The sequence below is a fragment of the Schistocerca serialis genome, chromosome 4, assembly GCF_023864345.2.
Source record: "Schistocerca serialis cubense isolate TAMUIC-IGC-003099 chromosome 4, iqSchSeri2.2, whole genome shotgun sequence".
NCBI lineage: Eukaryota > Metazoa > Arthropoda > Insecta > Orthoptera > Acrididae > Schistocerca > Schistocerca serialis.
Genome location: NC_064641.1, coordinates 714,662,032 through 714,686,748, shown reverse-complemented (window position 1 = coordinate 714,686,748; position 24,717 = coordinate 714,662,032). Strand labels below are relative to the sequence as shown.

At 45.0% G+C, this 24,717-nt stretch overlaps 1 protein-coding gene across 1 annotated transcript; it reads right to left on the bottom strand.

Moving 5' to 3' along the window:
- Window positions 1-2,179: 2,179 nt before the first annotated feature.
- On the bottom strand, window positions 2,180-19,397 carry LOC126473233 (aromatic-L-amino-acid decarboxylase-like). Its single transcript, XM_050100147.1, has 9 exons — window positions 19,304-19,397; window positions 14,563-14,768; window positions 13,542-13,655; window positions 13,015-13,066; window positions 12,830-12,900; window positions 11,026-11,268; window positions 8,125-8,664; window positions 6,224-6,389; window positions 2,180-2,955 (listed from the first exon to the last, which is right to left on the bottom strand). The coding sequence occupies exons 2-9, from the start codon at window positions 14,761-14,763 to the stop codon at window positions 2,672-2,674; spliced, it is 1,671 nt and encodes a 556-aa protein (XP_049956104.1). The 5' UTR covers window positions 14,764-14,768; window positions 19,304-19,397; the 3' UTR covers window positions 2,180-2,671.
- Window positions 19,398-24,717: the final 5,320 nt, after the last annotated feature.

Genomic DNA, 24,717 nt, shown 5'->3' with positions numbered 1-24,717 from the left:
TTCCATTGTTCACCTAGATCGATTAAGGCGAACACTAGAATAGTTCCTTTGGAAAAGAGAACATTCGACTTTTTCGCCATTCTTGTCCTCTCCGAGCGTATGCTTCGTCTGTAATGACCTTGTCGTCGACGCGATTTTACCATTAAACTCCTTTTTTTTAACATACCAGCAAGTTTCCTGAGAGTTTCTTTTGCTGATCGTATTGTGGTGTTTTGGTAACTTCTCTGTAAACACAGAATGAATTAAGAAAAGTTGATACATGTCTTAGGTCTACCATGCACGATACATTCATCGAGCTATTGGCGCCCGTCTTGTCCACCCTTTAGTAATGTACCGCTCATGTCAGCGAAATTACCTGGTCTCGTGTTATTTGGCTTCAGGTGTTGCTACCGTTGGCTTCTGGAAACTATTTTGGATCATAACTTCTGAGCACTAAAAAAAGAGTTAGGATGATAGGATGTATCCTGAGGCATCAAATGGAAGTATGTCTGTGTGTGTGTGTGTGTGTGTGTGTGTGTGTGTGTGTGTGTGTGTGTGTGCGTTTGTGTATATGTGTGTGTGTGTGTGTGTGTGTGTGTGTGTGTGTGTGTGTGTGTGTGATGGGGAGAGGGATTTGAGTATAATAGAGGGAAGTCGAGGTTTGCGTGCAGTAAGCATGTTCAATTGGATGTAGGTTACAGTAATTGAACACAGCTTGAAAGATGTTCTCAGAATAGAATAGAGTGTAGAAAAAAAATGGTTCAAATGGCTCTGAGCACTATGGGACTTAACTTCTAAGGTCATCAGTCCCCTAGAACTTAGAACTACTTAAACCTAACTAACCTAAGGACATCACACACATCCATGCCCGAGGCAGGATTCGAACCTGCGACCGTAGCGGTCACGCGGTTCCAGACTGTAGCGCCTTTAACCGCTTGGCCACACCGGCCGGAAATAGAGTGTAGAGCCTGGAAAAAAAATTTGTGTGTTGAAGTTTGCAACAACTTTTGACTTTGCGCTTGGCCGACAGAGGTTCCTTTACTTTGTGCATTTCCTGACGTACCTTCAGCAAACGGTGCGCTTTGCGTAGGTATCATAAAACGCATACCACATTGTGTTACAGACTTTCTTATTTAGGATTTGGATGACATGGTTTAGAACTACTACAAGCTTCCCATTATCAGGTTACTGATTGTCTGGGTTCTGAATTATCCATGCACAGTCAGTCGGTTGGAAAAAAAAAATGAAAAACAAGGCTTGAAGTATTTTTTTATAACTGGAACGGATATTTTCGTCTAGAATTTACTATTAGAGATTGAACTGTATTTTATCATCGGAAGACAAGTCAGGCCCCAATCTCATTCTCTCTGAAATATTTTCTATTGTTTCCATTTCAACTTTAGGTAAATGAGAGGATTCTACCCTGTAACATGTCAGAGGGCGATATCCTTTCTATATGCTTGCCGAACTACTTGTCTAGCAGACAAAAGATGAAAATTACCAAATAATTTAAAGCCGATATTAAGGATATAGATTTTCTTCTGGAACGGTACTCTTCAGATTTCTTGCTCCGTGTTGATAGAAAATGAAAGCAGTACTGCTATACACCGTCAAGGGGATCTCATTATTGACCTTACTCTGATACTAGAATAGTTTCTAAAACGGATAACTGACTATGAGTATTACCATGTATCATACACTTCTTGTTGTTGAAGTTATGAAAGATTTTGAATTATCTGTTTTTCTCGGCCGGCAGGGGTGGCCGAGCGATTCTAGGCGCTACAGTCTGGAAACGCGCGACCCCACGGTCGCAGGTTCGAATCCTGCCTCGGGCATGGATGTGTGTGATGTCCTTAGGTTAGTTAGGTTTAAGTAGTTCTAAGTTCTAGGGGACTGATGACCTCGGAAGTTAAGTCCCATAGTGCTCAGACCCATTTGAACCATTTTTTGTTTTTCTCGGTTATCCGTGTAGTGTCGGCTCCGTATTAACCCGAATAATCGGGAGCTCGTTGCGTGTTAGTTTTTGAAAAGGGTTCCCGCAAAAATGAATACATCTTTACTATTTTCGTGGTCTTTGAATTCCGAGGAAAATGTAATTATATGACGTCATAAAGTGGTAAAAGCACACTTCTAACATCACACATGGTGGGAGGAAGGTATTGGGAAGTGTCGTTCGTCCAAGGAATTTATAGCAACAGTATTAAGAAAACACATTTTTATTTTATTTTCAACATGCAGTAAGTACAGTGGAATGTTCAATAATAAATAATACTGATACTGTTTCGAAAACAGGAGTGGCAATTACCACGAGAATAAATGCTTTCTTCTTCACAGCAGCGTCCCTTGCTGCGCCGAGTCAGTACACTTCACGACTAATGAAATTTCTTTATGTGAAAGTCAAGCACGAGGAGGGCAACGAGGAAACACGATTGTTTACAAACACCCTTTGCGAGAACCTTCTTTTCCTTTCCAAAACGTCCGAGAAAGTTCTCTTTCACTGTGTCCCCATTTTCCTAACGACCTCCTCCTAACGAGGTCGGCTCCTACGCATAGACGCGACGGAGCCAGTCCGCGATGACGGACAACCGCTGTCGTTCCCTTACAAAGTCTGCCGATGGAGTGAGGATGAGGAAAATAAATAAACGGTGGGGGGTGAGAAAGCCGGTTGTCGGCGGCGGCAGCGGTGCTCTGCTCATTCCTCCTTGATGGGGATGGAGTTGAAGACGTCGTCGGCGTCGATGTAGTCGTCGTCCTCGGGCACGATGATGGGCGTGGCGCCGTCGTGCAGGCTGGAGCGCGACATGGAGCGCTTGAAGACCTCGCGCGAGACGCTGCGCGTGAAGCTGAATCGGCGCGTCAGCTTGCGCGGGTTGCCGCCCTTGCCGGGAGCCACCTCCGTCGGCGACGGCAGCTTCTCGATGTGCAGTGCCTCCAGTTGGTCCTTGGCGTGCTCCTGGATCACCTCCCACGCGTGCTCTGCACAGCAACACACACCGCCGTTTACAACTCACTGTCTGCCGTCACTACATCTACATCTACATGATTACTCTGCAATTCACATTTAAGTGCTTGGCAGAGGGTTCATCGAACCACAATCATACTATCTCTCTACCATTCCACTCCCTAACAGTGAGCGGGAAAAACGAACACCTAAACCTTTCTGTTCGAGCTCTGATTTATTTTATTTTGATGATCATTCCTACCTATGTAGGTTGGGCACAACAAAATATTTTCGCATTCGGAAGAGAAAGTTGGTGACTTGAAATTTCGTAAATACATCTCGCCGCGACGAAAAACGTCTTTGCTTTAATGACTTCCATCCCAACTAGCGTATCATATCAACCACACTCTCCCCCCTATTACGTGATAATACAAAACGAGCTGCCCTTTTTTGCACCCCTTCGATGTCCTCCGTCAATCCCACCTGGTAGGGATCCCACACTACATCGGCATAGAAGCAGAAAGAGTACACTGATAGAGAGAGTAGCGTCAACAGCTGTGTCAACTAAAAGCCGTCACGATTCCTACGGTTGCTGTCTCTTGCCTGAGTAAAACGGTTTTTCGCCAATTTAGAACGCTTGGCCATTATCGAGTGTCATACAGCGGTGATTCAGCTGCCCCTACCGATATCGTTTTGTGCAACCTGCAACCTGGACTTCAAAACCCACGCGTGAGATTTTCATTACCTTTCGCTCTCAACGTGCAAACTATTAGGCCTACAGAAAAAAATGAACATGACCTTTTTGTAGGAAGTTTAATGTATTTATAGTACTGGCATACGTTTGTGCTAGAGGCCGTAGTTCTAGAGTTATTCGAGAAAAACCTACAAAAGTGACCTTCAAACGCAACAACACTTCCACACTCAGCCCCCAAACGATCAGGATTTCCATTCTGTTGTTCATGGCGCTCCCTCTTAGCACTGTACAAAAATTTGCAACTGCACCAATCATTTCCTACATAAATAAATAAAAAACTATTACATTGCTGTATTCGTCAGGCCTTCTGGCTACGAAACTACTGTGCTTGTAAGGTTAAGTTTGAATCGAATTGCCAATGTAATTAGTTTTAGCTTAACGTTTAAAAAGTTTGTTATTCTTTCACTACCCTCAAGGGAAAGTTTAAGTTGATAATGTTAACGAAACACCTGACCACGCGGGTGGTGCAACTGTCGAGTTAGCAGAGACCGTAAGAGGTCGAATATCGGGAGTGGTTCGCGCAGTTAGAAATTTCTGTACAATGGTAGGAGGGAGTGCCACGAACACCATACTGAAAATTCTGACTTGTGAGGGATGAGCGTGACGGACGGAGGTGGGTTTGTAGGTCTTTCTAGTTAGTTTTTCTTGAGTAATTCGAAAACCATGGCCTCCAGCGAAAATGAATCCCAGTAAAAAAATTAACTAAATTAAATTCATTACAAAAAGGTCGTGTTTATTTTTTCTGTAGGACTAATAGATAGTGCTTATCGAGCGGGAGAACATGAAAATCTCGCGTGTGGTTTATGAAGGCGAGATACAACATCGCAGGTTGCATAAAACGATACCGGTAGGGGCAGCTGAATCACCTTGCATTCTCACTCACGGCCATCTTGTTGAAACTGGTCAAAAGTGAGAAATAAAACATTTTATTCAACTGACAGTCTCAGCTGAACCATGACATCTTGTAGTCGGCGCTTCGAGGCTATGCAGAGAGGCGAAAGGACAGAAACTGAAGATAAATCAATGATTGTGAATGAATTTTGCATAGCATTCGTGAAGTAGTTCAGAGAAATGCGAGATGTATGCCCACAGAGGACAAAGAATGCAACAGGTTGTATGTTTTAACTAAGGGAATAGAAACAGTAAAATAACAACTAGCGTAGTAGAAAGCATGGCACAAAGAGGATACACAATGTCTCAAAAGACCTCTAGGGCTATTGTTGCAAAGGTAACCGTATTGTATAGCACCTTATCGTCCTCTATCCACAAAAGCATTCACCATTTTGTGAAAGATCAGGATGTAATTCTGATACAGTCCACTGATCAGTTTTCTCCAGACTCTGAACCGAACCCACAATGACAATTACGAAATACTTCCCATAATCCATGCTTTTGGTATTCAAGGAAAAACGGTTAAAAGAAAGATAGTTTCGTAACCGTATAAAAGGACTGCTGAAATTAGTGCCCAACGTAGCACAGCTGTAAATACTGTGAAAAAGGAACCACGTTCGCTACGAACTGTAGAGAGAATTACATGTTACTGTATGTAGATCAGGAAAACATGGTGACTGAAAGCGGTTTAGAAAATGAGTTAGATGGGCTGAAATGACACGAATGCATCGATGGAGCTTAAATCACTGAAAACACATTGATGTGAAATGATACCAGTGCAAACCTTTCTGGTATTCAAAGAGATATTAAACTCTAATCTTTCATCCCCCTTCATCTTAATATTCTGAGCCTGCAGTGCAGTGTTCGGAAATAGTGGGTGCCAACGGCTTATGTCGAACCTGGAGAGTGCTGAGATAGCCTAGTGGTTAAGGTAACTACCCACAATAGGCAGGAAACCTAGCCTTTACCATCTCGCTAAACGTACTCAGAACTGTACATCAACAGGCAGCATGTGAATGTATCCAGAACGGAAAAGCAAAGCCGTTGCACTGAGAAACTTGAACCGACAACATTGCCTCCTACAGTGCCCGAGTGTCAATCACTTTGTTACATTGATCGAGGTACAAATGCATTTGCTTTTATAGTGCCCATGTCGTTTAATATATTCACAGCTAAAAGAAAAAGGCCACTTTCTACCGACTGAACTACTGGTTCTCCATATTATGTTATTTCGTGAACTGTGTTGAACGCGTACAAGATAACACAGTTACATTTCAGTGTACGGAATGTGTCTATGTTTGATACATAGAACATGACATGAATCGGATTGATTCAAAGTGCAGGTCTTCAAAATAAACGTGAAATTATTTTGACGCAGAATGTTACCTAGGTTTTGACAGAAAACTCCCAAGGCATTACAAACACATGACCAGGTCCAAAAAATTGTAATAAACGAAACAACGATATTTCAGTGGTGTACACTAATGAGAAGTAGCTCATTTAACGTACACGATCACATTATCAAATTGACGAGAACAATCGTTACAGACTGAAAGCATTTCTTCGGATAATGTAATGTGTAAAGTCGTGCATAGGGAGGGGTATTCAGTTAACTGTATAGAAACTTGCAGAAACTCGAGAGTTATTGTGCTACTCACCAATATCGGCCTCGTTGGCGTGTTCAGCGACAACGCAGAAGCGGATGGTGTACTTCCCCTTGACGACGGAAGGGATCATGTGCAACTTCCCCGAAGCATTTACAGCTGCCAGCAGATCTTGGTTGATTCTGTCTGTGCCCTTCAGTCGGAAGCAGACAAGGCCCAGCTGCAAAAAGAAAACAGATTAGTTTACATGGTGCTTTGAATGTGTTTCAATAAATTCGTTGCCCTAAAGTCAGAGTATACAAAGAACAGAAAGAAGGATGCTGCGCTCCCCTTCTGGTCAATAAATTTAGAGGGAAAGGATTGCAGAAATGGTGTTCAATACTGATAGCATAACAACAGACATACGTTCCGGAAGTGCACGGTAAAACAAAGTCTCCTCATGCAAATGTGGTTAACTGTACGCTGCAAGCAATACAGTGAGGGCTTCAAAATAGCGGCGGAAGCCTCAGGAAAACAGACTGCTACAGAATTTTCTCAGAGAAATTTTCGCTTAAACGCGATGAGCTAGAACAATCTAACATCTTCTGAACAGTTTGGCCGCGTCGTTCAACAGTTTTCTTCACGTCAGTGATACAGCCTCATTGTATGGAGTTTTCGTCACGAGGCAGATGCCGAAGAAGATTGAAATATCAGGACCGAAACGTTGACGGGAATGAAACACACGAATGACGCAACCAAACTATTCATAAAATGTAAGGCCTTAGGGAATTTATCAAGAATGATAATAACAACTAAGAACCGTTTTAACTCTGAACATTGTGACCCGCTAACAATAACTCAGAGCACATTGAGTTTTCAAGGAATTATTAACATAGTCATCTCTGATAAAGCCTTGCATCAGATCTGCAGTTGGTGCCAGTGATTGGCGTGTGTGCAGTCTTCATACAATCGCGATTGAAATTTAGTGTAGTCACAGAAATATTTCTCGCAAGTAGAGATAGTCGCCGGCCGCAGTGGCCGAGCGGTTAAAGGCGCTACAGCCTGGAACCGCACGACCGCTACGGTCGCAGGTTCGAATCCTGCCTCGGGCATGGATGTGTGTGATGTCCTTAGGTTAGTTAGGTTTAAGTAGTTCTAAGTTCTAGGGGACTTATGACCACAGCAGTTGAGTCCCATAGTGCTCAGAGCCATTTGCACCAGTAGAGATAGTCACGAACGAACATTTCTGAGCGACTGATTTAAACTTACACACTGTCAACGTGATTACTGGATATTATATACGATGTGTTAGCTTCAAAAGCTAAACTGTGTGTCCCATTAAACTGCATCTTGTCCTTGGAAGTCCTGAGACTTGGACTGAGTGCTACTCTTGCAAAATACTATAGTGTTTATCCTAGAAGGCACAGACATTGTCTGCACGGGACACAGCAATCTTTAGAATAAATCGCCAGGGGTTATTACTAGTTTCGCTCATAACAGTCGAGGACATTTTCAGATGTTCGTTGCCCTGATGGCACCATGTTAGCCGCGCGGGATTAGCCGAGCGGTCTTGGGCGCTACAGTCATGGACTGTGCGGTTGGTCCCAGCGGAGGTTCGAGTCCTCCCTCGGGCATGGGTGTGTGTGTTTGTCCTTAGGATAATTTAGGTTAAGTAGTGTGTAAGCTTAGGGACTGATGACCTTAGCAGATAAGTCCCATAAGGTTTCACACACATTTGAACTTTTTTTTGTGCACCATGTCAAAGGCATCACTGTCAACACTGAGTATACTACATGTGCTATGGTGAGATATGTTGTGGTTGCTATGATGTTTAATCGACATAAGGAAACCTTGAGCAGAAGCTACTGAGAATAAGGAGGAGTTATCGGCGGAGCGTTTGCTCATCTGCTGTAGAAAAGAATAAGAAGGAAAAAGCATGTGAGGAAAGTTTTAAGGAGAGAGGGCATGGGGCTCACCTTGACATCGTTCATGACCTCGAAACGGTTGTCCTTGTTGACGAGCTCCTCGAAGTGCTTGGCGAGGCGGCAGTGCCTGCGGATGTAGCTCTGCAGGCCGCTGATGCCGTAGCGGCGCAGCACGAACCACAGCTTGAGCGAGCGGAAGCGGCGCGACAGCGGGATGCCCCAGTGGCGGTAGTCGATGGCCTGGTTGGAGTGGTCGTGCTGCAGGTACAGCGGGTCCACCACCATGGCTGACGTCAGCCGGATGCGGTCGCGCACCCACATGCACGAGCAGTCGAAGTTGACGAGCAGCCACTTGTTGGTGTTGGTGTTGAACGAGTCGGCGTAGTGGATGCCGCTCATGAGGTAGCGCAGCTCGGGGCAGATGAAGGCGTTGCCGGCGTACGCGCCGTCCACGTGCATCCAGATGGTGTCGTACTCCTTGCAGACGGGGCCCAACTCCATCAGGTTGTCGAATGCGCAGCTGGACGTGGTGCCCACCGTCGTCGACACGAAGAAAGGCACCCTTCCGTCGGCCACGTCCTCCTCCAGAGCCTGTAAGCAAACGGGCGTCGCTGTTACCTTCACAGGGCTCGCCGAAAACATGAAGTACAAGAAGAGATTGTTGTGTTGGCAGAAGAGCCAACACCGTGTTACTAGTGGAGGTCGAAATGCACGCGTTTTAGCTCATGCAGGCTGGCGTGTGGAAGGGAGGACTATACTGCCGTGAGGTCTGGAACATGACAAGGAATTAGAATTCAGAAAGCTGACGTAATTAGTTTGATACTTAACTTTAATCCATTAATGATGAACGTCGCTCTTGACGGTACATGATTCACAATATTATCTGATCAGAATACATTCATAGTAACTGAATATGGCGCCTTGCTAGGTCGTAGCAAATGACGTAGCTGAAGGCTATGCTAAACTGTCGTCTCTGCAAATGAGAGCGTATGTAGACAGTGAACAATCGCTAGTAAAGTCGGCTGTACAACTGGGGCGAGTGCTAGGGAGTCTCTCTAGACCAAACCTGCCGTGTGGCGGCGCTCGGTCTGCAATCACTGATAGTGGCCACACGCGGGTCCAACGTATACTAACGGACCGCGGCCGATTTAAAGGCTACCACCTAGCAAGTGTGGTGTCTGGCGGTGACACCACAGAGATAATCATGCAACACCGTCTCTAACGCTTACGTCAGGCACAAATACTATCGTTTCTGTGGAAATAGTGATCTATTGACGTTGCAAAGAAAGGACTGGAGGAGGAATCGTTCATTTTGTTATCTCCGGTTTTGCAAGTTAGTTCGTAGACAGCTTGGACCGTACATACCTTCGTAAGCGAGTATTGCGTATGTATTTTAAGAACTTCCTCAGATGATAGCGTTCCATACCAATGCATTATACAACTAGGAAAGTTATTTGCAAAAGGTATATTTAGGAACCAATCTACAATACTGATCTCTAAATACTCGTAATTTTAGACGGAATCTGTTAAGTCATGAAGATTATGGCAAAAGAATACTTGTATAAGATACGTGCAAGACCCGAAACACCAACCGACATCAGATTTTGCGCAGAACAAAGTTAACCGTACACTAATATGGAAACATACCGATAAATATAGCGTTGGATAAAGCGGTCCGTATCAGTTTGTAGCTTCTCAGTAATCGATGTAGAAGAAATTTGTCTTTTGTTTCCGTGGATCGAACGAAAAGCTACAAGCAAAACAGATACTGAAAACAAAATATAGTTAGGCAGTACACAGATTATCGCAACATTTCACTAAATAATTCTTCCACAGCTACACTTTATTTACAAAAAAATTATATATCATTTATTTTACAGTCTCCGTTGCATGACTAGTTTTGGTCATACTAGATCATCTTCAGATTTATATAGTTGCGTAAAGAACCCAAAGTGTCTGTACGGAAAGTGCGCATCAGAATACAGTATTCTGATGTGTCATTCCGTTACAGACACGACAGCTTGTTTACACATCAATATAGATCTGAAGATGATCGAGTGTAGTCGAAACTAGCTACACTGTAAAAAATATGCAGAAGCACGGAAAAATAAACGATGTATAATTTTTTAAAATATGAACGTAGTTAAAGAAATTCTCTCGTCGCGAATATGTCGGCCATAGTGCACTTCACTTATTAAGTGACAACTAGTTTCAAGGCCAAAGCATTATTATCAACTGGTCATGATCGTTGAAGAGTTATTTCGAGGAATGTTATTAGCTGCAAACCCACAACAATTTTATCTGAGAAATTCTGAAAAGATGATGAAAAATTTTACAGTAGTTGTTTAAGCCTGAAATATCATTATTATTCATGTGATGGATGATAAACCTCACCATTTCGATCGTTGTTACTGTGGCGTGTACTAATGGGCATCGGCAGAAATTGTTTCGACACATTCCTGTGACTCACTAACCCGATCGGACTTTCACTTAAGAAACAACTACTGTCGTAATTCTTTTACTCTAACCATTTATGTGAAAATGAGTTACTGGTAGTTAACGGTCAGGGGACTCAAGTGCCGTTCCTGGCACGGGTCTAGATTTTCACGTATCCTTACTAAGTCTTTGCGATGCGCTGTGCTGTTTGCTGCCAGCGGCTGTGTGTACTGTTCCCACAGAGCGTCGTCGTCGGGTCAGTCCCTACAGTGCTACAGTGCTGGAGCCAGAATGAGCTGTGGCCGAGCGGTTCCAGGCACTTCAGTCTGGAACCGCGCTGCTGCTACGGTCGTAGGTTCGAATCCTGCCTCGGTCATGGATGTGTGTGATGTCCTTAGGTTAGTTAGGTTTAAGTAGTTCTAAGTCTAGGGGACTGATGACCTAAGATGTTAAGTCCCATATTGCTCAGAGCCATTTGAACCATTTTTGAACCAGAAGTGAGCTGCTGAACCTCACCTTCCTGAGCGTCTCGCCTCGCAGGCTGCCGTTCTCGTCGGGCTCAAGCACGCGGAGCTTGACGAGGCTGATCATGGCGGCCTTCTCGACGCACGAGTGCGCCTCCCGGGAGCAGTAGGCGATAAGCCGCGGCAGGAACACGCTGTCCTCGGCGTCCGGGTCGCGCGCTTGCGCCTTCAGCACGCGGATGGCCTGCGTGCGCGCCGCCAACATCGCCACCAGGATGCACTCGCTCGCAGACGACTGCAAAGGAGAACCACCTGCTCGTCAGCAACTCAGCGACATACCACACACAACACTGCTAAATCGAGTTAGCTAATCGAGTTAGCTTTGTGCCTAGCGCAGAATTAAAAGCGAGAAGGTTCAGAGTTTTCTTGCCGACGGCGAGACCAGTAGAGAAATGTGCTAATCCTGTCGTACAGAGTTTGAAAGAATCGTCTCTCCATTCGCCTGTTGTTATGCAAAGAAATCATGGAAACCTTAAGTCGCAATGTTTGTGTAATTCCATCTTGTGTGATGAAGTGGGACTGCGGCTGGTCGAAGATTAGAAGAAAATAGATACCAACAGCCGTAATTTTATTGAATAATCATATTTAGCGAGCAGTTTCGGTGCCCCATTGGTACGATCTCCAAGTCCCTGTACACGAAACTAAGTTATCTACTTGTTTGTGTTATTATGGGGACCACTACATCCACCTGATTTCTGTAGACTGTTTTTCGGCCGCCCGTTGTGGCCGAGCGGTTCTAGGCGTTTCAGTCTGGAATCACGCGACCGCTACGGTCGCAGGTTCGAATCCTGCCTCGGGTATGGATGTGTGTGATGTCCTTAGGTTAGTTAAGTTTAAGTAGTTCTAAGTTCTAGGGGACTGATGACCCCAGATGTTAAGTCCCATAGTGCTCAGAGCCATTTGAGCCATTTGAACTTCTTCTCGGTAGACGTGGGCCCTTCACACATCTAGCGACAATTGTCGCAGTTGTCGCTAGAGGTATCAAGGGTCCACACCTACCGAGAAGAAATCTACGGAAACCAGTTGGATACAGTTGTCCCTAAAATAACACAAACGACTAAATGACTTCCTAGTTTCGTGTATAGGGGCGTGAGGCTATTGCTATCTATTTTCTTTAAATCGCAATGGCTGGACGAGTGTTTGAATTTAGCTTGCCGTAAAATATGAGTGCAATTACTTAATTGCTCCATCACCTCGCCTGATAAAGTGGAAAAAGGGGAAATATCTGTTATGTAGGAAGAATGACCTCATTAATTGGAGACGCGAGGAAAATGTAACGTCTGGACTCCAATAAATAAAGAAAACTTGGTTCGAAAAATATGAGAAGTTTTTAAAATTAAATATCTGGAATACAGAGATCTACTGGATTGTAACGAGAACAGTGGGACACGCGGAACAGAAGAAATATGTGGTATCTGAAAGTGTAATGCTAAATAAGTAGGTGCAAAAATATGGTGCCAGATAGTGGATAAAATAAATAAGTATTACAAAAAAGGGAAGGAGTAGTAAGAGGGAAAATTTTGCCTGAAGTAGGGAGATCTAGTGGTAACTTCACTCAAGTGGATAGGACACTAGAGAGAAAACGTTACGGTTGATGAAAAAGTAACAAGTAGCTCAGACCAACGAGTATGATGCACGTTAAGTGTATCATTGGATGAAGATAGTATCACAGCATGAATGGAAATGAAGATGACATCAATATTTCTCTATTTTCATTAAAAGATCCGAAGTAAGCTTAGTACGATAGGGAAATATTTTAGCTAACTTTAATTGTAGTGGTAGGTTATGAGGCTCACCTGTATGACTCCTCCTCCTTTACTGCCTTCCGCGCTCGATATGAAAGTCTTGGGAAGACCAATAGCCTTGCCTGTAAATAAACAGAATACTGGAATTAGGACTATCTCAATAAAGTTTTGGTAAGTTTTACGAATGTAAAATGTACTGAAAAATTTTATGTAACTGTTTATGGCAAGAAACTCACCGAACCAGTCCAGGACGATAGTCTCCAGCTCCTGACAGGCTGGGCTTGAAGCCTGTAACAAAAGGAATGCGTTGTTATTGGCATGAATCTACAAAGTAATACACGCAATCAATAACTTCTTTCCTGTTAATTTCTAGGTTTCATATCTGGAAGATGCCAGTAATGATAAATGGCCGCGGTGAACAGTTACATGCCGGTCAACAATAATCTGGCGCTCATTACCACCAGGTGACATCCTAATCAAAGTTAAGATTCACTTTTCTGAATGCTGTGTTTGTTATAAATGTGTTTCTCCTAAGAACTGAACTTTTCTCAATCTTTTTCAATACCAGTCAGCGTCACGCACTTTTTCTACCCGTCGTGTTTATTGATTTTACTGTACGACGCACAACAGGCAGCGAAGAAGTGTAAACGTACTGAAGTCTGCTCTCACCATACCGACATTAACAATTCAGTTTCGATCAATTGCTTTCTTGTTTACTAATAGTTGTTAGGGTCTTGAAAAGAGGACTCAAAATTGTACTAACCCATGAGAATCCAATGCAACCGATAGCATCGGACAACATGTCCCCGAGAATTGAAGGATACGAGTTGCCAGACGGGAAGTACGCGTGGAACCTGGGGTGTTGCCAGTGTGTCACCTGAAACATGAACAGCACATATTGTACATCAAGCTTTGACGGAAACAGAGAAAACAGAAGCAAACAGAGCCGCTGGAACTGTATACATTGCGTTCAAAGATATCTGCGATCAGACTCGTGTGATGCAATCAAAAATTATCTATTACAACAGAATCTGACTCTTTGTTTTGGAAGGCAGTACATGAATATTGCCAATATGCTTCTATCGTTGATATTATTGCACTGTATGCTAATTTTGTTTTTTCATCTCTTATCTCGTGGATTTCTTGATACTAATCATAATCTGTGATCAAAGACAAACAACAGTAATGTTCAAATTGTGAGCACCGTGCTCTTGGTAAATCTAGTATGCTGTACCCTGATACTACTCGTGAGTCCGTCGTATCGTGGGGAAAGTGTCAGAGGCAATAATCGTGGATCGAAGATAGTGGTTACATGGAAGCAAAATTACATTTAATACCCTCTGTTTTTCACTATTCCCTATTGCCTCTAGTTACATGAATAAGTTCTGTGTACCATCTTCCGTTAAATGGAGAGGGTGATTCATTTTATCCACTACAAGCTGTTTTCGTTGTGAAGGCTAAGGAAAACGGAGAGATCCATATTCACGTTTAGGAAAGCTTTTGGGTAATCAGTGAAGTTAGCCGCGTATTTTAACAGATCACAAGTTTCCATTGGCGGAAATCGAGCAGTGGTCTGGGCGAAAACAATATTTTCTACCACTGGTGGATAATCAGAGGTCCCTATTCAGGTATTAATCCAGTAGATCAACTAGTTTGTTTGATTGGATGTAGCACGCAGTAATTGCCAGTTACAATTTTTCGCCTATAGAGTTGATAGGAGAGCAGGAACTTTCGAGTAGAAGACGCCGTGACAGACAAGCTGGTGTCAGTGTGCACACACTTACCCCGGGCATGATCTTAGAGTCGACGTCCCGCATGATGTTCTCCCAGTCCTCCGGTTCCTGCGGAGCCTCCTCCGGCAGCAGCGGTCGCAGGTAGCCCGGTTCGATGCTGGGTGTGACGCGCCGGGACCCCAGAGTCTCCATGTATTCGCAGATGTAGTCCACCATCTCCTTGCCGCGTACCCGGAACTCGGCGCTGTCCATGGCTCCTGCAAAGAAACAACGGCAGAGTGTCACAACAGTGTCTCAAGACAAGAGCCTGCAAAGGTTTTTTTGTCCTCATATGCTACCCACAGCACTGGTGAGCAATGGTAGTCACCCGACATAGACTTCCAGCGATATGTTGAAGTACAAGTATCTGTGTCCACTTCTTATTCTAAAGACGTAACAGACTCTTCCTATTGTTAAACGTAGAGCAATGTCTTAGTTTATGGTACGAGGTGGTAATTACAAAGAAGGAACTGTCGAGGTCAGTTACCGGCCGTTGACCAGACTGAAGTATCTAGGCCGACGTGCTAACGGAAAGGACTTCCCCGCAGCAGCCTCTCACCTACTTCGCAGATGCGAACTAAGCGCCGTTGCCGACAACCTGCAGTGTCCAAATGAGCGTACGTGTGTGTAGCGATTTGCAAATCCGCACCTACAACACTATAGCATAGCAAGCTTTCGACGTCTCTATGACAATAAGGTATAATTTTCCGAGCAATTAAGTCGCCTCCCTTTAGTTAAACAGAAGTGCAGTGGAGGCGAGTACCCAGCCAAAAAGATTTTATCCTGTGTCTTCGGACCGAAGGCCACAGAACAACATTTCATATTCAAGTTTTATGCCCTGCAATGATTCTACGAGGCAGTTCCGATACTCTGCACATTACTGTAGCAGAATCCCAATTCGTATGTAGCAAAACATCATAACTGACGGTTATCATGAAATATTTCTACTTTTGTATGAATGACGAGGCAATAAGAACCTTCCCTGCAGAAGGAGCACCACAGGAAAGAAGCGTAGGCGTCTGAGCCAATAATAGCATTGATGAAATGTGTAGGAAAATTCCGTGCCGGCCTGGGTGGCCGAGCGGTTCTAGGCACTACAGTCTGGAACCGCGCGACCGCTACGGTCGCAGGTTCGAATCCTGCCTCGGGCATGGATGTGTGTGATGTCCTTAGGTTAGTTAGGTATAAGTAGTTCTAAGTTCTAGGGGACTGCTGACCTCCGAAGTTGAGTCCCATAGTGCTCAGAGCCATTTGAACCATTTTCGGGGTGGCCGAGCGGTTCTAGGCGCTACAGTCTGGAACCGCGCGACCGCTACGGTCGCAGGTTCGAATCCTGCCTCGGGCATGGATGTGTGTGATGTCCTTAGGTTAGTTAGGTTTAAGTAGTTCTAAGTTCTAGGGGACTGATGACCTCAAAAGTTAAGTCCCATAGTGCTCAGAGTCATTTGAACCAATTTGAAAATTCCGTGTTGGCTCATTTGCTTAAATGGTGCAAATTTGGAATACTGCTGATGCCTTTGGAGCTTACACTGAGATTGTTAAGAAAATGGATCGAGCACAGGGTAAAATTGTTTACGTGGGTTTGCTTTTTGTGTTTTGTATTTAGACGCAACTGTAATTGCTATGAAGCTGGGACTAAATACAGAGGTAGCTGCACAAGTCAACCTGAATTACTGCACCATCACACTGTATTCAGAATTATTTGGGTGAATTTTATTGCTTCCGCCCTGCCCCCCCCCCCCCCCAAAAAAAAAGGTAAACGACACGGGGATACTCTGTATTTATTAACATTTTTGATTTCGAGTACCAGAGTCACAAGTTATTAAAAGAAAAACTCATTTTCCACCTTTACTCAGTAGGATCAGAGTCATTCTTTTTGTTTCACGCAACTAGCTGATTTCGGCGATATGGTTACTAACAATTGTTGATATATCCTAGGGACCTGTATGAGAGCGAGATGAAGGCGCTGAAACAGTAGCTGCCGCTGCACAAGGACTTCTCGGGACTTTTTATTCCGAGAAACTGGCGTTCCTGCTGAGATTTATCCACAGAATCCTTTGTGAGCCGAAGGATTTGCGTACCTGCGCAGAGGACCATACTGTAGCGCGGTTAGGTTACGTCATTCACGTCTTGTGGCGTATGAGAGACCCGGAGTTACAAAGCGCTAACAGCGATGAGAAGAAAAAAAGGAGCCGTGCGGAGGGGGCAGGAGGAGGGACTGCTAATACGCGCGACCTTGGGATTAGCTCTGACAAATAGATCCAGGCAAACACAACGCCTCAGCGAAATTCCTCCAGCGAGGCGCTGTACGCGCTGCTTAGAGTTTGTAGCAGACTCACACAGGGCCTCGCTTAACGATACGCGTATTTATTACACTTTGCTGCCGCCATTACTCGGTGGTACGACGACGTACGAGTATTTAGAGGCAGTCGAACCAAATCAGCGCCCCCTGCGCTGCCGTCTCGCGGCGTAAACTGCTTTGTCTCGGTGGCTGAGCCCACGCGCTATGTTTTGACACCCGCGCAGGTATTTATAGAACTGCTAACTTTAATGTCAGTTTGTGTGAACGGCATTGCCGACGCGTTAGTCGCCCTCCCGAATTCGCGGCTGCCCCGCTGTCGCTTTCAAGGACTGCCCGGACACGACTCCACGTGGCGAACGGCAGAGCACGGGGCCGAAAGGAAAGAGCGAAGAGTCTCATGGTGCATATTTTATTGACATATGTCCACCAGTTTCACTATGATCACTATGTGAGTAACTCGACTTCATACAAAATGACAAACCGGTTTCTGGATTAATTATCACATCCGAAGATGGCAATAATTTGCTGAAACCGGTAATGCGTACATGTGTAGTAATTAGCCGATCAAGACATAATAAATTATTATATGAAACGACATAGAATGAACAACTTATACTACTTGTACTACTGAATGCTTACGTCCTTAGTTTAAGCTCTGAAATGCCATCGAAAAAAAAATATTAAAATTTGAAAATATTGTAACTATTTTGACTGATACCAAGCTTTGATTAGCAGTCAGATGTTAACGAGAATATCGGGCATGTAGATGAAGTTTGTTTCTTTGTGTACTCCACATAAGAAGTTTACGCCGAATGACTATTGCGCGCATCAATTGTAAACTCAGTGACAATCGGTCTCACTACGCTGTGTTAATCTGGTGAAAAAACCTTTGTGTTAACGGCAGCATAAATTTCATGAGCGCTTGGGGTTGGAATAAACTTCCTCTGCTTGACAAGTTACCGTAATTGTGTGTTTAATATAAGTTTACGAATTTAGAAATAGTACAATTTAAGTAGCAGCCAGTCTCGCGTACAAAAAATTCACCTTCTCATCCATTTTCGACACGTTATTTTTGTGGAACTGAGTTTTAGAAAGAATGCTTCTCTACGCAACCGAGTGTGTAGTTAATATTCATGAAATTGGCAAAATTTAATGATCTGTAGTTTCTGCCACCTTGCCTAAGGAAAGTTTGATGTGGCGTTGGTACCTGAACACATGGAAACAGACCTAAACATTGAAATGTGACAGGAACTATCGCAATAATCGATAATGTCCAACCGTTGGTGAATCCTGAAGAATTACCTTAAGTTGTTATCAAAATTTGCTGAATAGGAATGTTACGCCAGTATCTACGCCTCATTCTGTTTGTGCCGCCATAGCGGTGTCATTGTGCGTTATCTGTTCAAACATGAGGTGTACAGCTCCCAAGTACAGATAAGGAAGGACATCTTCGGTTGCGTACGGCGGGAACAGTTATGCTGAAATAATTATGCGATATTGTGTTAAGAGCTGCGTCACTATTTGATTTGGCAATTACAATTTGGAGGAGGAGTTGAAATTTGAGAAGATTTCCTGTACTTTTAAGAACCGAGAGTTACTGCACCATTTTACACGCAAATTTCAAGACGGCGGATAAACGTAATATTTATTTTACCATAAGTGAGCAAAGAAGATATTCACATTCCGAAATATTCCTGTCGCTCTAAACCCGCTACCCAAGTAGGTGACGCAACAGTTAGAAGTACTGAAATCACATCCGGGAGGAGCAGGGACCAATTATCCAGCCGGCCACTCAAGTCTTTTAGTTTTCTGTGGTTTCCGTAAAGAACAGGCGAATGCAAACCGTTTCTTTCAAAATATAGTGGCCGATCCCATGCGTTATCACATTCGAGTAAACGTTTCGTCACTAATAATCTGGATGTCGACGAACGTTGAATTCGAACCTATCTTACTCGGGCTCATAAAACCACGTCACTAGCCGCAGGTGAACTGGATCTCGCAATGCCAATCCACAATAGGCAGTTTGGGAAATTCAGTGCTTGATAAACTCACACGATTCACAATTAGGTAGTAATACGCTTTCGGTCTGTCATGTATTGCTAGTGTCATACGGTTCTATATACACGAATCTGAAAAGGAAGCTGAATTTATCGTAGAAAACTACCATCACTTGATCACATCGATGTGTATAACTATCGAAGGTGAGAAAAAAAGAATGATTTCTACTTTACGCGAGAGCTGGCGTGTCTTTCAAATTTGGAAACCTCATGCAGTTGTGCAAGGAAGTTCTACTGTTTCCATCCGTAGCAGTACCACTAGCTGTCGAGGAATTCCACGAGGAACACCAGTGCAACGATTTTGATCTCCAGAAGAGGCAGTCAGCACTCAACAGCGAGGCGTGCAACTGCTGATCAAGGAGCAGCCAGAGCGAGGTTTGAGGTTAACACTTACTGTTGTACTGTGTGGGTCTCGAAGGCGAGCGAAGAGTGTGCCTGTGTGCAGCAAACAGCCCTCTGAACTTGGCGCGGGTTTGGGCGGGCAGCCACTGACTGGCTGTCGGCGTGGTTCTCCGGCTTATATAAGAACGCCCGCCTGCCCCCACCACGCAAGCGCACAGCCCGGGCAGCCCCGCGCCGCAACCCGGCGCCGCCTCCCGCCTTCCGTTTTGCTCGTTTTTTCTTCGCTTCCTATCCGCGGTCAGTTCCCGTCCGCCAAAAAAACCACCGCATGATTAATCCGATCTGTCCGGCGCGATGCAGTGGAACTATCAATGAGTGAACTGATCCCTTTTCTTCGTGCAAGGTAGTCGATCTACGACCGATACGAAAGGTGTACACTGTAAGTCGCTGCGTCACAAGAGTGCACTGTCACTGTGCCTTACACCGAAGGGTGACAGGGCTACAAACGGCAGATTTGTTAAAATTAACTTGTGCGAGGTGTGATCATGTACTAATGTGAATTTTTTATTTTCGCGATCTTTTTGCGCTGAAGAGCCAAAGAAACTGGTACACCTCCCTAGTATCATTTAGGGCCCCCTCGCAACACGACGTGCATGGACTCGACAAATGTTTGAAGTAGTGCTGGAGGGAACTGACACCATGAATCCTGCAGGGCTGTCCATAAATCCGTAACAGAAAGAGGCGGTGGAGATTTCTGAACAGCACGCTACAAGGCATCCCAGATATGCTCAATAATGGTTCAAATGGCTCTGAGCACTATGGGACTCAACTGCTGGGGTCATTAGTCCCCTAGAACTTAGAACTAGTTAAACCTAACTAACCTAAGGACATCACACATATCCATGCCCGAGGCAGGATTCGAACCTGCGACCGTAGCGGTCTCGCGGTTCCAGACTGCAGCGCCTAGAACCGCACGGCCACTTCGGCCGGCTATGCTCAATAATGTTCATGTCTGGGGAGTTTTGTGCCCAGCGGAAGCGGTTAAACTCCTAAGAGTGTTCCTGGAGCCACTCTGTAACAATTCTCTACGTGTGGGGTGTCACATTGTCCTGCTGGAATTGCCCAACTCCGTCGGAATGCACGATGGACATGAATGGGTACATATACTTACACGGATATGGTGTCCATACTTTCCGACATGTCCGAAAGTACAGACACCATATCCATATAAGTATATAGTTCTGGCAATACTGGCCATGACCTTCATCTTCTGTGCGGATACACACATATTCCCCGACCTCTTGCGGGACTTGGTAAGAATGTCTTCCACGAGTAATGAGTGTGTTGTGGTGGGACACAACGAATGTACTGTGTGGACATACACGGTGAGAATGCGGTTCTCGCGGGTGGTGTGCGCGAGATAGTCCCTGCAGTCGCGCTATCCTCTGTGCCCTCGGTGGCTCAGCTAGATAGAGCGTCTGCCATGTAAGCAGGACATCTCGGGTTCGAGTTCCGGTCGGGGCACACATTTTCACCTGTCCCCGTTGATATATATAAACGCCCGTTAGCAGCTGAAGGTATTAATATAAAAATGGTTCAAATGGCTCTGAGCACTATGGGACTTAACATCTGATGTCATCAGTCCCCTAGAACTTAGAACTACTTAAACCTAACTAACATAAGGACATCACACACATCCATGCCTGAGGCAGGATTCGAACCTGCGACCGTAGCAGTCGCGCAGTTCCGGACTGAAGCGCCTAGAACCGCTCGGTCACAGGAGCCGGCGCTGTATTAAGGAAGGATGGCAATTTGTAATTAAGGCCTTGTGGAATTCAGAGCGCCGAGCATTCACCACCGAGGCGTATTTCAAAGATAAAGTCTCCCATCACAGTTCAGTGACTCTTCCGTCACCATTTCGAGTTCAGACGACATAATAAAGACCCGAACGATTGGAAGATTATTCGGTGTGCTGCAAGAATTGAGGACTACTGTATCTTGTGTAAAGAAGGAAAGTTCAGGGTGACGATGGACACACCACACCGCGGAACGAGTTGAGGATACGAGACACTCTTCGAAGTCTTCACCATTCTGCTGCCAGACACGTCTCGGCGCTAACAATGTCACGTCGTTCCCTGCGACGTGAAAACCTGCATTTTCACCTTCGCAAATTGCGGGTCATACAGGAACTAAACGAACAAGATAAAATTGATCGACGAACCTTTGCCTTGCGCTTCCTTGGAATTTTAGCAGCCGACCTCCAGATGCGGAACAACATAATGATGTCGGATGATGCCCCGTTTTTGTATAGACGAAATAAACAGATTTACAGGTACTGGACAACGCGTGACCGAGGTAATTCTCGTCGGTTGCATGAGAAACCCGAGCACAGTGAATGTGTAGTTGTGTGCTGCGGCTTGGTGTAGTGGTTATTTTCGTATTATATGATTAACTTTCCAGTTCATGCCTGTCATAAAGTCTCAAACAAAAAAGTCCACTTCAAACGCGGTAAAAAAAGAGAAAGTACAATTATCGTTATCTGGAACTGAAACTGTTGTAAATACTGATTATTTTTTACTTTAAATAATTGGCTCTGCTAGCTTGAGTGAAAATTAAATTCAGGCCAAAGTGGTCACCAACGGTTAACGGAGCACTTGGTGACGAACGGTCGTATACGCAGTTAATGTTAATACAAAAGAGATTATTTTGTAAGAAGTTAATCAGACATCGAATTAAGATGCAGGTTCGACTTCCTAGTAATAAAATAACTAACGATAGAGCGCATGAGCGCCCGATCGTTGCGTCATGGTCCAATTATTATTAGCAAAACGTTACAGTGAAGACATTACATCCGTATCGTGTCGCTGCCACAAAGGGAAGAAGGAAACGATCTAATGTCTCTCTCTTCGTAGATAAAATAATTATAACTTCGTAGAACAAAGATTGGTATCGCATAACGAGTATACATATGTTTTACTGAAGACTGCTTTTTTTATAAGTACAACTGAAAGAAATAGTTTTTTCTGTTAATTTAGTGTAGTTAATATAATACCGCAATATTTTTAGCTCAAACAACAAAACAGGAATTATTACTTAGGAGTCCATAATCAGAAATACCACCCGACATATCATTATCATGTCCCTTAAGGACCACTGAATCAGGCACATGAGTTCACTTTCCTGGTTTTATCAAAATATGTGTTATAATGGCTACGTTTGGCATCATTGATCCATGTTTGGTGTTATATCAGAACTAAGTACAGGCCGCATGTGATATGTAATGACATACACTCCCGGAAATTGAAATAAGAACACCGTGAATTCATTGTCCCAGGAAGGGGAAACTTTATTGACACATTCCTGGGGTCAGATACATCACATGATCACACTGACAGAACCACAGACACATAGACACAGGCAACAGAGCATGCACAATGTCGGCACTAGTACAGTGTATATACACCTTTCGCAGCAATGCAGGCTGCTATTCTCCCATGGAGACGATCGTAGAGATGCTGGATGTAGTCCTGTGGAACGGCTTGCCATGCCATTTCCACCTGGCGCCTCAGTTGGACCAGCGTTCGTGCTGGACGTGCAGACCGCGTGAGACGACGCTTCATCCAGTCCCAAACATGCTCAATGGGGGACAGATCCGGAGATCTTGCTGGCCAGGGTAGTTGACTTACACCTTCTAGAGCACGTTGGGTGGCACGGGATACATGCGGACGTGCATTGTCCTGTTGGAACAGCAAGTTCCCTTGCCGGTCTAGGAATGGTAGAACGATGGGTTCGATGACGGTTTGGATGTACCGTGCACTATTCAGTGTCCCCTCGACGATCACCAGTGGTGTACGGCCAGTGTAGGAGATCGCTCCCCACACCATGATGCCGGGTGTTGGCCCTGTGTGCCTCGGTCGTATGCAGTCCTGATTGTGGCGCTCACCTGCACGGCGCCAAACACGCATACGACCATCATTGGCACCAAGGCAGAAGCGACTCTCATCGCTGAAGACGACACGTCTCCATTCGTCCCTCCATTTACGCCTGTCGCGACACCACTGGAGGCGGGCTACACGATGTTGGGGCGTGAGCGGAAGACGGCCTAACGGTGTGCGGGACCGTAGCCCAGCTTCATGGAGACGGTTGCGAATGGTCCTCGCCGATACCCCAGGAGCAACAGTGTCCCTAATTCGCTGGGAAGTGGCGGTGCGGTCCCCTACGGCACTGCGTAGGATCCTACGGTCTTGGCGTGCATCCGTGCGTCGCTGCGGTCCGGTCCCAGGTCGACGGGCACGTGCACCTTCCGCCGACCACTGGCGACAACATCGATGTACTGTGGAGACCTCACGCCCCACGTGTTGAGCAATTCGGCGGTACGTCCACCCGGCCTCCCGCATGCCCACTATACGCCCTCGCTCAAAGTCCGTCAACTGCACATACGGTTCACGTCCACGCTGTCGCGGCATGCTACCAGTGTTAAAGACTGCGATGGAGCTCCGTATGCCACGGCAAACTGGCTGACACTGACGGCGGCGGTGCACAAATGCTGCGCAGCTAGCGCCATTCGACGGCCAACACCGCGGTTCCTGGTGTGTCCGCTGTGCCGTGCGTGTGATCATTGCTTGTACAGCCCTCTCGCAGTGTCCGGAGCAAGTATGGTGGGTCTGACACACCGGTGTCAATGTGTTCTTTTTTCCATTTCCAGGAGTGTATGTTTTTCTTTGTTTTCAATGTGTATTTTAATAAACTTGTCAATTTGTATCGAAGTTCTGTCCTTCTTACATCCTAACATTCATTCTGTCGGATCCTGTGTGGTCACGGTGCCGTTGAAAATGCGATGAAGAACAAGAATATGGATTACATCCAATATTTCCCTTCAGACTTGCTACAGGGCATTGACTGCGCTAACTGCGATGTTATAAACGTAACTTTAGTAGTCCAGATACATCAATGATGTGATTTCAAGGATTTTTATAATATATTCCGAAACGGAGTACCATGAATTCCTGTTTATACCGCTACGTGTACATTCACATCAGTGTGAAGTGCATGACAGAAGGTACTCACAGTGTCACGTATTAGTGTTCCTTCCCGTTCTATTCGCGTATGGAGGGCCTCTAGAGTGAGCGCTGAAGTACGTATCTAGGGAGTGTGTCTAGTCTAAGTTGTCTGCGTGAACTCTATGAAAGGGCTTGTAGCGTAGTCCTAGATTCCTCTCCTGATACTAGTACTTGAAATTTTCTAAGTAGGCTTTCTAAGTATAGTTCGATTGGATGTTGGTCCCGGTTTAGCAATACTCTAGCATGGGAAGCATGAGTGTTTTGCAAACAGCCTGTTTTATAAATAGCTCGCATTTTCCCAGTATCTTACCTAAGATACGAGGTCCGTCACCAGTTTCGCCCTCTATCGAAGTTATGTCATCATTCCACTTTATAGCCCCATCAACTGTCACATCAGCATATTTGA